At 39.2% G+C, this 14,183-nt stretch overlaps 1 protein-coding gene across 1 annotated transcript in view; it reads right to left on the reverse strand.

The window, feature by feature from the left end:
* Window positions 1–1,017: 1,017 nt before the first annotated feature.
* The window catches only part of GUCY2C (guanylate cyclase 2C (heat stable enterotoxin receptor)), a 45,180-nt gene continuing 32,014 nt past the window's right edge, over window positions 1,018–14,183 (reverse strand). Inside the window, 10 exon segments of the mRNA XM_010190264.1 lie at window positions 1,018–1,388; window positions 2,922–2,998; window positions 3,644–3,738; window positions 4,483–4,581; window positions 5,536–5,710; window positions 6,101–6,293; window positions 7,661–7,819; window positions 9,454–9,545; window positions 10,270–10,358; window positions 13,947–14,084. Coding sequence (XP_010188566.1) covers window positions 1,214–1,388; window positions 2,922–2,998; window positions 3,644–3,738; window positions 4,483–4,581; window positions 5,536–5,710; window positions 6,101–6,293; window positions 7,661–7,819; window positions 9,454–9,545; window positions 10,270–10,358; window positions 13,947–14,084 — 1,292 coding nt within the window. The 3' untranslated portion in view covers window positions 1,018–1,213.

The following is a 14,183-nucleotide window of genomic DNA, read 5'->3' on the forward strand; positions in this document are numbered from 1 at the left end:
TGTCTATTTACACCTAGGTTGTCCTTTGTGTGTGTGTGTGTTCGTACAAAGTCAGTTTAGGTTGATAAAGGAAAAACACAGACAACTTGCTTGCTCTTTTTTAACATTTTTAGGCTGTTTACTTGGACAGAAATGTTGTTCAAAACCACAAAAGAATGACTTTGCACCAGGTTTTATGGTTTGAATACTGACCGATATTTGACAGTGGTGAAAGAAGTAGCTCTGCTTTGAAAGCCACCAATGCACAAGAGGCCTTTGCAAAAATTTCACTCACTAGTTGTTATATCTTCATGTGAATGCTGGCTTTCTTTTGCATGCATCACCTGCGCTTTGGTTGCTTTTTAAAGCTGTTTTTAAATGGTCATGGTGTCAGTTAATGAGCGAGTCATTTCAGTAAAACTTCAGTTCTGCCTGGCTGTGAAACTTCATCCAAAAGTTGAATTGAAAGTTTCTGAGGTTTAAGAAATTCAAATAAGTTTATTTCCTTAATTTCTTTTGCACTTCTGGGTTGGGAACAGAAGCAGAAGTGGAGAAAAGATATGAAAGTGTCTGTTTTTGCAAGATTTCCAGTGTCATTTTGCAGGCCAAAGAGATTCAGATAAGCTTGAGAAACAATAGATCTTCTGGAGTAATCTCCTAAGGTAAATAACAGAAGTGTTGTCTCTTGAACAAAGTCAACTTGATTAAACAAAATATGTGAAGCACAGGGGAAAACAACAGAAGCAGCACAACGGCAACATATCTGGAATTTACATATGAGATGTTTAATATTATTTCCAAATATATTACAACAAATCTTTCTTCAAAAAAAAATTACAAATTAAATACAACATTTAAAAATCATGACAAATTAAGGCTTTGCTGTGAATGTTTTCAGAAGTGGATTATTAAACAGGCTATCGCATTTAAAAAACTAACAAAAACCAAACCCATACTATTTTCCAGACTCAAGTGCAGATATTTTCATTTACCCGCAGTCCGGCTGCTTGGTATGACTGTGGATGGAGTGGGATGACTTCCCACTGAAGTCATCTGACAATGTTGACGTTACAGTGAAGAGAACTTTCATTTACTGATAGCAGGTTGGATGTTTAAAAAGATGCTCGAAAAGGTCTTTTCTTTCTCCTCTAGCTGAAAGTATAAGCCTCCAGCCTTCACGTGAAGTACTCCAGGGAGTTGCTGCAGCTTTTTTAGTCACACTAGGCATCCAGTTTTAAAGATACGTGGCAGAATTCTCTGTGCTGACCAGTTGCAAGTACTCCAGGGTACCTGATCGGTAGCTAGGTACTCGTGAAAGCTCCCGTGTCTTGAACCCTTCCTTTTCCCTCTTCTGAAGAATATTTGTTATCATCTCTGCTAAGTCGTCTTGCAACCGCTGCTGATTCTCCCTGAAAGTGACAGGATGGAAAAAAAAATCAGTGATTCACATGTTTTTAGTGATCTCCAGTGGTTTTTAACAATGTTTCTCTTCATGACATTCACACACTACTGGTGGAAAGTGTGGGCAAAAGAGATCTCAGGATTCACATGTGATTTTTCCAGATAGTACGGTTCACTGTCTCTGTACAGGTGATCTCTAGGTGTGTCATTATCAGCCTTAAAAAGATTCAGCATAATGTGCATGAAAAGGAAGACATATTAGATTAACTCAAAATCAGTATAGATTCTAGCTCTCAACACCATTACTGGTGCCAGCATTTCCACTGCTCAACTTCATGTGGCCTTGAGTAACAGAGTTGCCACTTTTTCATAAATTTCTGCAGTGTGTCTGGCTTTTGATGGAGTATCCCACATATGACAATTTTAAGTGGTAATTTTATCAGTCACAGCCTGTATGAGGAAGTGAAAACAAAAACATCACTGACCACAGTAATCCAGCTCAAGAGCTACTTTCAGTAGTTGAATTCCAGAAGAAACACCAATTCAGTAATTCTTATAGTCTCAACTGATCATATTAATTCAAAAAAGGAGTTCTGAGTTTACAAAAGAGTAATTTTCTGCTCAGCCCAGAGGCAAGCACTTGTACTTTATATAATATAACAATATAATTTTATATAATATAACAATAAAAATTGTTATTTCAAAGCAGATAGCAGCAAATTCCCACTTAGTAAAGATCAGTACACAGGAGTTTAGAGCAGGAAGTGAAGAACTCCCAGATTTAGTGAATTTGTAGGAAATAACGCAGTACTCATATGCAGAATACACATTAAATAAATGCAACCAGTTATCCTGACTTCAATTTTGCATAGTTTCTCAAAAACAAGACTTCTACTATTACTATATTTTATTTAATACTAATGCAAAAAGATAGCTCTGTTCCAGGACATCAACGTTGTAATTCTTCTTGATAACTTCTCTCTTATGTGTTAGAAAGGAACCTTTTATTCAATTTTTAAAGACTCTATGCCAATGCAATACTGCAGTAACTTTGTCTGCCTCTTCTATCAGAATACTGCTAAAAATTCTCAAGTTCCATTCCTCCTCCAAATTCCTCCACAAGACTTCCCAGGCATAATGTGGTATTACAGAGAGCTGCACATTCAGTCACAGTTATCCTCTCACTGTACTGCCACACACAGATGCCGTTAGGTCTAAAGTTTTGGGAATATTAATGTTTTTCATTTTTCTGTCCATCTTTTGCACTTACCACATCAGCAACCTGTCCTTGAAGTCTTATTTCCCTTCCAAAGAAATTAACCTGTTAAGTGCTTATATATAAAAATAACCTTTGGCACACATACAGCCCCATGTCATAAATATTTACATGTTTATATGCACATACACTGCTAAGCCTCTAACTACTGAAGGCAAGTTGAGTGGTATAAAAAAACCACAACAAGTTCCAGGGAGGAACAGTAAAGGCTAAGCACAAAGACTTGGAATTTCCCTTCCCTTTTCACATATAAAAACCATCTTACACAGAAGGAGGTGTTGGGAGATTGTATTTCTTGTCCTCAGTACCAGTCAACCAATAGGTAATCTCTGTTCCTCTGCCCTAAATATGTATGACAAAGAAGAGAAAACACAATTTAGGGATTAGAATGCAATTTCCTGTAGCTAATTTACTTAAATAATACTGAATTGCACATTGCTGTTTTTGCCTTCGCTTGTTTTCAATAACTAAAGCTCACAGCGAAGGATTAAAAGTCAGATGTAACAAGAAGAATGATGGGAGGAGATGCAGCTGCACATCCGCTCCCTTGTTCCATGACCTGAAACACAGGCCATGGACAAGATGAGCTGTGCCGCTGGCCATCAGCTCCCACATATCGACATCTGCCAAGTGTAATAGACTGAAATAAATGGATTGATAGGTAGACAAATATCAGAGCATGAGCAAATTAACAACAGATTCAGCTTCCTTTCCATCAGAATAATTCACTCCACAATTTTCTGTTACAAATGGTGTGTTTGTTTTATTCTCCACATCGTTATGTTGTTTTAATTTATGACTTGGGGAGCTCTTCATTTCCTGCATTGTCTTTATAGAAATGTCTTCAACCACTAAAGACTGTGATACCAATTGATCTGTGACCCTTGTTCCCCAGCAGTTAATTAAGCTGCAAGGTACCCTCAGCTGTACCATACTTTTATACTGTCTCTCTTCTCTGTGTTCATGTGTGTGTACGGTAAAGGTTACCTTCAAGTACGTTTCTCCTCTCACTTCATACTGGAATTGGCAGTCTGTTCTTTTCAGGATGTTAATAGTGGAACCACTTACATGAATCCTTAAAGCTAAAAAATAATGACACACTGAAAGCTCAATCTGTAAATGCAGCATATAATCATATTAAGTATATGAGAAAACCAGTGCTATAGCAGAAGCTGCTCCAATTATTATAAACATAAATTCTGAAAGTCAAACTAAATGAGAGCCAATTACTGACTCCACTACATAGCACTGTATCTAGGGAGGAATAGCTGGTACAGCCATTGATCTGAAATACAAGTGACTGTGGTATCTGTAGTATTTAAATGCCAAAAGGGAAAAGAATAATTGGGAGTGTCCTATACAGAGAATAGTCATGTGAAGACAGTGGGCAGAAGGAAGACAAACTGGCTTTTGGCACAGTTCTGTAATGGTGAAGCTGAAGGCATAATTGCTTCAACTTAAAATACACAGTCAGCATATTTACACAACAGAGCTGTAGTACAATTCTAGGTCGAACTGAAAATCTACCATTCACAGAGTAAAATTAAATCCCAGACACATAAGTATCATATCTTCCAGAGGAACTCAGCCAGAGAACCAGCCTACGTACTTCCCATTACCAGCACTGAAGCATGAACAAGGAACAATTCTTCATTGCCCAGCAGGAGAGTGAAACAACTGGCAATCAAAAGAAATAGGGCTTCTTAGTCTTTAAAACTTCTGCAAGCTGATAAGATGTTGTTCTCAGCTGAAAACAGACACTTCAGTCGCAAACTAACCAAGAGCCTTTGGTCCTGTTACAGTGACAGCTAAAATTAAATCCTTACGCAAGCCTGTGGATTCCATCCGTGAAGCTGTGTTCACTGTATCTCCAAACAAACAGTAACGAGGCATTTTTATTCCAACCACACCAGCCGCACATGGACCTAGAAAGGGGATGCAGAGAATGAAAAAGAGGTGGATCAAGGCACTATTTGTTTGGAAGGTGTCTCACTCTTGCAGAGCAGCACAGTACCTGTTGGAGCTCTGCATTCCTCACTGGTGACAGTACTCTGTACCTCACTTCCCAAAGTACCTGATGGTCTCCCCTTACACTTCAAACCAAGCCTCTTTTCGTCTTGCAACATCCCATAAGAGCATAAAAAGGACATGGATGCACACTGTTAACTGTATTTAGTGACAATTTTTGTGCAGAAAAAAGTACTGTTGCTATCTGTCAGTTTTGGAAGCAAGAGGAGAAGAAAATAAGCTTCATTATGGAGGGGTGCATAGTGGTGCCTCAAAGGGTTTCCCAGTGTATCAGTCGCTTTCACTGATATGTTCCTCCCCTGGCAGCTGGTGTTCAAGTGGTTGTTGAAACAAAAATGAAAAGATTCAATTTCCCCAAGTACTTGGGAGCTATCTGCTTGAGCTATCTGCAGTTCCCCTTTGAGAAAAAATATTTGTATGGATTAATTAAAACAAGACTTCCCACATAGGCTTGTCAGAACTTTTGACTCCAAAAGCATAAAATACAAGCCTGCATTTAGTGGTGAGACAAGTGTATCTGGCTATGGCTGATCTCTACTTTGGTCAGGAAGGAGCAATCTGCGAAGGCTTATTTGATACATCTGGCTTAATTATATCAGGAATGATGGTGGTTGGCCTTCCTAGCTATTGATTTAAGCTATGAATGAGTGAGTATGGGCTATTTCACTACAGGGGAGCAAACCAGTGACTTATTTACTTCTGTTGCTCTTCCTCCAGTACATAGTTTTCAACCTTATTCTTCATGAGAGGAGCAGTTGCGTATGATGTACTACCAGATCTCCTATGGATGTCTATTCTGTTCAAAAACAAGGCAACATCATTGTCACTTTTGACCTAACACTACTGTGTACCAGAGTGAATTCCAATGCGGATCCAAACAGGCAGACCCGGCAGGTGTCTCAGTTCAAAAGATCCCATGAAGCTGAGGATGTCCAGAGCCATCATGGAGATGTCTACCGCATGCCGGTTCCCATTCCTGTTTGGTAAACCACTCACCACCATGTAAGCATCACCAATGGTCTCCACCTGTGGGAACAAAATTAGAACTCACTACCTCCAGACACAGCAAAACATATTTAGTTAAAAGCAGAAAGGTTTTATCAGATCCTCTTGTTCATGATTAAACATTTCTTCTCTGGACAGCAGGATGTATTAGTTTAAGGTAGCTGATACCTTTATTTTTTATACATGAGTATTTATAACTGTACCCAGCATTCCAGTTAATGAATCTGTATTCACCTAGTATAGAAAATTTGGTAAAAACAGACACACCAAAAGCATGTTGAAATGAGGTGTTGGCCTTTTTTTCTCTCTTTTGTCTTTGCTTAGAAGGCAGTTTCTCAAATCCACCACATCATCCAATTTGATTTCTGTGTCCCCTGGTCATTAACTGAGCAAAAGTGTGGAGCTAATCACCTTGTAAACATCATGATGATCAAGAATGTGGTCAAAGTTCTTGTAGATATCATTCAGCATATCTACCACCTCCATGGGGGTGCTGTATTTGCAGAGTGTGGTGAAGCCAACGATGTCACTGAAGTAGATAGTGACTTCTTCAAATAGCTCTGGCTCTACCAGGCCAGTCTCCTTCAAAGACTTTACTACTGGCCTGCGGAAATAGAGAATGCAGGAAGACAGATGAGTACCCTGTGTTTAATATTAAAGGTATTTTTTCATGCAACCCAACCACATCATTACTTTCTGTGTAAGAAAACATCAAATAGTTTTCTGAAAACTGCCACCGTAATCGCATTTTAGATGCTCATAATGCCTTTCAGCCAGGGACCTCAAAGCACTTACTAGTGCTAATTAATGTGCTACAGCCTTACAAAAGCAAAGTGTGTTAATAGGCATGAGGAAACTAAGGCACAGAAAACTGAGCTTCGTGGCTAAGGTCTGAAATAGTGATACTAAGTCAAATTTAAAACTGAAATTCTGAAACTTCTGACATGTAGACCTACATTCTACCCACACAACAATTAAGAACAGACTTACTTTTCTGTTTTCCCAGCACATTTCATCCTGATAATTACATCACCTCATCCTGATTTCAGATGAGATATATTCTGATAATTTTATGGAACAAAAATTCAATACCATGCCAGTCTATCTATTCAGAGAGACCTTAATTTTCTTGTGTTTCTAAATCCAGGAAAATATCTGTTCCTAGTGGAGATATTAGAAGAGAATAACTAAAAGAGACCCACAGTGCTGTGTTCCATCTATAATGAGACAATAATAGAGTGGTAGGAACAACAAAGAGTGGAAGGAAACATGGATTCCTTGTCGCATGAGTCTACATAGCCAGATAATTTCAAATTTTCCCCAAAAGTGGATTGAACAGGTTTGGAGGGTTTTTTTTTGTTGTTGAGTGATTAAATCAATACTCTGATGACTTAAATACCCTTGAAACTAGTAATGACATATCAGGATAGTTTTACTATTCCAAATGTATGCAATACTAAAATTACTGATATTACCAATATTATAATGACAATAATACTTGTCTTATACCACACTCTGAAGCATTCATCTGGCCCAGTATGGCCCAGCCCACCTTAGCTCCTCTATTGCATTGCTAAACCCCAGGCTGAAGATGAACTGCATTCTTCCTCCCCTGCTGGAGACACTCCTTCTACTTAGCAAGGTGCTGGAGCAGAACAGAGCTCTGTGATGTGGGACCACAGTAGATCTATGTGCTCCCAGGAAGGCAGTGAAAAAAGAGGTTTGTGCTGGAAAGGGGAATCCTGTGAATGAAGAGAAGTTGAGGAAGATAACAGGTCCCAGTACCACCTTGGCATGAAACTCCACCATAGGGCGGAGACCTCAAGGACAGCTGCTTCTTCTTTCTTCCCTAGCAGGGTGAGATTAAAGGTGGAGGAAATATAAGATTAATATTAATCCCAATCCCCACTCTCCAAGAATCAGGTAATATACATAAATAAAATGCCAATGAAAATCCTCCTGGCCAGTTACCTTGGAAGTAACATGAAATTAAGCCTGTCTGCTCTGTCTCGCTCTGCTTTGTATAGCTCTGTCCTTTCCTCCACCAGGTGCTCCAGGTTCCGGGAATACAGCTGTAGACGCCTGATCAGGGTATCCATGTAGCTTTCATTGCTCTGGCCATGGTAGTTACTGTGAATAACAGAAATATACAGGAGTCAACAAGAAAGATTGATGGAAGCATATTGTTGAGAGGCGAAAAAGAGGCAAAAAAGGAGCAAAGGAAAACCTCTCCATTGTTTGACTTCCATGTAGTCAGAATGCAAAGTGCCTCAAGTGCGTCATTCTTTTTCTTGCTTGGAGGGCTTCTGTATATGAATTGAAAGTCTGTGATTCACACTTGTCACTTGAAGCTGGCAATTCTTAAAGCACTCTTAAATCACCTAGCCCTGCTAATATTGTCATCTCCAGGTTACCTTGGGTAATCCATGAACGTTCATTTGTAAAAAGTAACTGACAAGCTCAAACCCTGAGAAGCAGAAGATAGTAGGCAGAAAATTGCAGAAAATTGCATATAACCTTTAGATGGGGACTTCAGCCAGAAGGATTAAGACAGATTAATTTGGAACTGCCTGTGTAGAAGACAGAACAATTCAATGGAACAATTAGCAGTTCCTGGGATAGTTTTGCTCACAAGATCCTGCAGACTCCGGCATACTAATTTCTGGAAGCAGAAGTATGGTAACATCAGCCATTCATAACTCCTGCTTGTCTGGGCAGCCTGCACTGGCCAAAGCAGTCTGAAAGTAAATGGGGCCAGGTTGACTGGAAGAGTCAGATTAGTATTGTACCCAACTGGACTTTAAAACTACTCATACTTTACACAAATCTTTATGTCAGGGATGCACCATCTTAGACCTTGCCATGAGGAGAACACTGTGTTGCATGTGGCAAGAGGCAACCTCTTTGCTTTTGTAGGATGGAGGCTTACGAGCTGAACCAGGAAGTCTTTCTATTTAGCCGCAGTAAAATTATTCAACTGATACACTCAGTTATGCATAGTACAGCTGCCCTTCTGTCTATGTAAAGTGTAAAATTATGTGAGCATTGTTGGAATTTGCTGATGAGGAGGGCTTTAAAACCTGGGGAGCTACTTCCCAAGAAAAGTGATTAAAAGCTCACAGTTTGGTCATCAAAATAATTAATTCAGAGCATACTCTGTAGAAAAATGCAGCATTGGCCAGGTAAAAGGCCTGTATAACCCCTGAGGGTTTATCCAGCTATGGCCCTTGTTATCCCACAAGTTTATACCAACAAAACCCTGTAATTAATACTTCTGGTGACTTGCAACCCAGCACTTCTAGTCAGCTTAATTTAGGACCATCCAAACTAATTTATGGCACAAACCAGCTCATCCAAACTTTCTAATCATCCTCCAAATATTTATGTGCATTCATTTCTCAAAACTTAGATGACATGAGTCACTATTCGACTCCTGACTATAGAGACAGGGGGTGAATTATCTGAATGGTTTAAATCTCTAATTATCCAACTCACTACTTTCACAATGTACCAATTTGGGGTATGGTGATCATCTTACCCTCGCTCAGCTAATACAGGCATAGATGCTCATGTACACATATGTGTACATATGCACGTGATTGCCTAATTTTCTGCCAAAGAATAAAAGAGGATCTAAGTAGGCACACTCAGTTTTTCCACTGACGGAATCATAATCACATCAGCTTATGTACTTGAAAGTATGAGCTTTCTAACACTTAGGAGGAGTTTAGAGCATGTTAAAAAACAGAACCCCTGCTGCTCACCTGAATATTCTAGCCAGAGTACTTTCAATTTTCTTAAAGTCAGGCCTTTTGTCTGGATCTTCCTCCCAGCAGCTCTTCACTAGTGTATACACCTTCAAACAAAAATTTAAGGAAAGTCCATTTGAGTAATGGATATAGAAGGAAAATGATGCTAAACAGCACTAGTGCATCAGGGAATTTCCGGTTACTCTTGACCGGTAACATATTAAAATGTGTGACTAACTGTTTTGAATCTATGGTTAGGACATTCATTGCAGGGATCTTAAACTTAACTCTGTGGTGACTAGTGACATGATCTTAACTTGAATTTCCATTACTTAAAGAAAGGCAAGAAAATGGATCCAGTCTTGCAGCTGGTGCCAGATATAGTTATTGACATGGAGATAAATGCCATGGCAATTATATTTCCAATATCTTGAGTTTGGGATTTTTCTGAAGCTGGTGATTCAGCCAAAAGGATCCATTGCTGAATATGTGGGTGTCTACAATACATTTTCACCCAAGGAACAAGCCTTTGAGGCTATGTAATCAGTGGAGAAAGGTATATTTGAGGTGTGATTTATCTCATCTTAATGATATCTAAAATAGGTCAGAATAGTGGCACCATATAAGTGTCTATTTCTTTCCAGTGAAATAATTTTTAGGGCTTGTATTTAATTTCACTGAGAACAACTATAGAAAACCATTTTTTCCCATGAGGTTAGGGCATTTGGCATAAAATGTGCATAACTTTCATCCTCCCCTGATCATGAGCTCTAGCTTGGCCAAGACTTCCACCCTTCACCCAGAAAATGGCTTAGTTAATTATTAGCTTACTTCCATCTCTCTTTCTCCCACTGTTTCCAAGGACAGGTCTGGTCGGAAAGGCTTCACTCCTTTGCTGCTCTCTACTCTGTAAAGTTTCTCTAACACAGGAAAAAAGATGCAAAGGTTAAACAAAAAAATGTAAGAAGAGCAATCCTTGTAGATAGGGTCCTGTGATGTTATGAGTTACTGTACAAACAGAAGCCTTAAAGACAGTTCCCACATTTTGGTGTGAATTTCAACTTTGAAGCTTTTCTAAATATATGGCACAAGATCAAAACAGACTGGCTTGAGGGCCCCTGAGAGCAAAATGAATGGGAATGTACATGAGTATTTATTGGTCACGGTAGACATGGTTATGGCATCTTCCCAAATGAACGTTAGGCATTATTAGTGTGCCTCTCAGCATGAAGTATAGCTATAGTAAAAAACAATGTGAAAAGCTCATTGTCACTTGATCAAAAGTGTGGAGACATACAACTCTCATCTGAGCAGTTCAAATCACCCTGCAGATGCTCAGCTTCCTTAAAACTAGGGTATTAATGTATATGGTTTAAAAACATTGCATTTGTTAGCTCCTTTGTACTTTTATTAATGAAATCCATTCTGTGAAAGTTATTTGGATTCTGAACATATCAGAATGCAGGCTGCGTTTGCACAACTCAATTTAAGCACAGTTAGTGAGAGCTAAAGCAAAAATATCTCTCTCCATCCTTCTCCTCCAGACCTCAAGAGTTCCAGGGGAAGGGAGTTAAAAAAGAGAAACAATTTTTTGCCTCTGAAGGAGAGAAAGAGAAACAGAAAGGGGTCCATGAACAAGCAAGAAACACATTTATTAATAATGTCTGATTGTATTTGGGAGACAATTTTACTGAAGGAAGCATATAAAGAGATGAGGAAGGTTTGTAATAATGATGGTATGTACAAATCTAGAGCAGCTAAGGATGCCTAAGCATTCCCAGTGTGCATGATCACCCTAAAAAGATGCAGTAACTTCCAGCTTTGAGGTACAGAAATTGCAGGCCAGCGAAGGAGCAGGAGACTTGAGTCTCCCAAATGACGTGGAGTGAAGAGACTGCTAAGAAGTCTTCTGTGGGCTAGAAGACGGAAGAATCTGGGTAAGTCTCACATATGCAAAAGGAATGTGTTGGATTTCCATGCTGCACACACACCTGAGAGTGGAAGTAGCAGCAACACTGCAATTAGCCAGTGGCAGAAAGTAGTGGAAGAAGGAGGCAGCTTGCATTGAGTGTTGGTATGTGATAAGATTTCAGAGTCTTGAGCAGTGAATGAGGTGTTTCTGCAGAAGAGTGGAGCAACCAGCTGGTTTGACAGCTGTCTCTCAGAGAAGTCAGTGAAGAGGACTATGACCTAGTTACTTCTATATATTATAAATCCAGTTCTGTATGCCCATCATCTTTGTGGGACTTCTTTTCTCTCATTAGTAGGAAGATTATTGTATGCTAAGTTGAATTATATATTTTTTCAGGTTGAAAAAACTGTCTTACTGAGTACCTGGAGGATGAGTTTAATTTTCCTAAGTTAGTGGATGGAGGGTAGGTGCAGGGTTTTTTAAACAGTTCCTAAAATCTGAACACAGTCCTTGCTGCTGCCAATGAAGTCCTGGAGAAGCAGTTATATCAGTTGTCCTGAAATATCAATATCATGTCTTCTAACTTGCAGAGATTAACTTCTGACAGCCCAGCCATTGAAAGATTTTCTGCAGGAGACTCCAAAATAAAATTAATCCGCAACAGGAACATTTCTTTGCCCATTATAATTGACTCTAATTTGGCATTCTTTTACCTCTTTTTATCTTAGAAATTTGTAAATTAATGCTCAATCCAAGTTTGAGCTACTCTCTTCCAAAGTTACATCGTGTCATAAACAAAATTCAAAGGTGTTTTGAATAAGTACGGTCCACTCTCCTGCTGCCTCATCTTGACTAATGAATGAATCCAGATATTTAAATGAGGAGCCACTTCAGCAATATACAGTAACACTCATTCCTTTCTGTTTACATGAAATTTGATGAACTGCTGAAACTGGGCTGAACACATTTACTCAAATTGCATCATCAAAAATAAAGTGTAATACCAGAAGCCATTAGATCAGCAATATGCATCTTAGACATCCACTAATGTTCTTAAGGAAAAAGCCCTAGCGAGAAAGCAATCTCCTCACTGAATGCAAAACTTGAAACTTCAATTGGAGTTTACAGATCAGATTTTTTTAAGTTACACTGCATCCAGACTTACCAAGCAGGCTTCATGCCCAGTAAGTTTATTACTGTCTTAGTAAACATGCTGATATGTGTGACCACCTCCAGGAACAGCACCTAGAGGTGTTAAAAATTCTTTCAGTTGGGTGGATTAACCTAATGCTATTTGAAAGGGACAGTCTTTCTAAAATGACAAAATACAGTGTTAAGAAACAGGTCCAAGTTAAAATAAGGAACCAGATTATGACTATGACAGCCAGGGTCAAACACAGAGCAGTGTGGATGCCACCGTAACTCAGAAGAGCCCAGAAACACTGTGTCTCGGGTTAACTTAACAGCCATAACACAGAAGACTGTAACTGCTGAACAAACAGTTAAAGAATGCACCTTGCTATGGATTTGCTTTGCAAGTCAAAATGAGCAAGGAAAAGCATTGCTCTTTCCTTTCTCCATCTATTTCGGTGATGTTTGCAACATCTTTGCATTCATGAGGATTGTGCCTGCCTTTTTCCAATTAAAAGGAACAGAAAGACTTTTATTTTCTCTACCTTATCTTAAGCAGGGAGTCCTGAAGAGTTTGCTTGAAGGGGAACAGGCATTTCTAATCTCTTTTAGGTCTACATTTATGTTAAAGAGTTGGTGATGTGAAATATTGTGTTTCCCCAAATATGAGCATAGATTTGCCATAGTATAGGATAATCAGAAGTTACTTTCAAATATAACTCAGGAAAAGAGCTATTAGGCTGTCCAGCTGCTGCTGTAGATGTTTTAACAGATATAACGTGGCTCTATCAGAATGACTCAGAGGTAAAAGCAACATCTAAACTTGTTGTTGGTAACCGTCACTAGGAAAATCCCAAACCCACACATGTTCTTATGTCAGTTCTAGTATATAATAATGCCTGGATTCTGGGAACTGGGTTTGGCTGGGCTGTTAGCCACTCAAAAACAATGTCACAAAGTGCACAAAAAAGAGGCATAATGGATACACTACAGAAGGAGATGCTTTTTCTGACAGAAGTTAAATTACTAAAGTTAATTTTGACAGGCTTGATAAAGTCTGAATTGCCAGTTTTTAAATGCCAATTCTTCTTGTGTCATGCTGCTGAGCTTTTGTTGTTCTCTGTTGACATTGCTGATTTACAATGCCTAATATGAGTGAATTATTATATGTTGTGCACAACTCATAATAGAAAACCCTTTGTGACCTTTAAATACTGCAGTAAGTCTGGACAGCATTGTATAATGTGAACTTCTGTAATGCTGTGGCCAAGGGCAGGAGGGAGGAAAAAGGGCAGGAAATCTCAATGCAATCTTTATTTACAGAAAGAAGGACACTTGCCCCCACAGATCCTTCAAATAGGCTCTTCATTCATCACACAGTGAAAGAAGCAGCAGTTCAAGAATGGGCCGGTTACAGCTACATCATCCCAGAAGGCTGCAATGGAGGAGGAATTTCTGGACTTACCTTTGCTGTTCCGGCAGTATCTAGTGTAAAAGGTCTCCCTGCGTAGGATGATTTCTTGGGCAATGATCCCGTAGCTGTACACATCACCCTTCTGAGATACATCAGCATGACGGAGGTGCTCAGGAGCTGTCCACAGATCTGAAGATCCAGATGACAACAGGGCATGACGTAAAGGGGAAAGGGAGAGAAGTAATTGAAAAAGAGTAATCCATTGGCATTAGTGATATTTCCTTTCAC

Source organism: Mesitornis unicolor, unplaced genomic scaffold (assembly GCF_000695765.1).
Source record: "Mesitornis unicolor isolate BGI_N332 unplaced genomic scaffold, ASM69576v1 scaffold15380, whole genome shotgun sequence".
NCBI lineage: Eukaryota > Metazoa > Chordata > Aves > Mesitornithiformes > Mesitornithidae > Mesitornis > Mesitornis unicolor.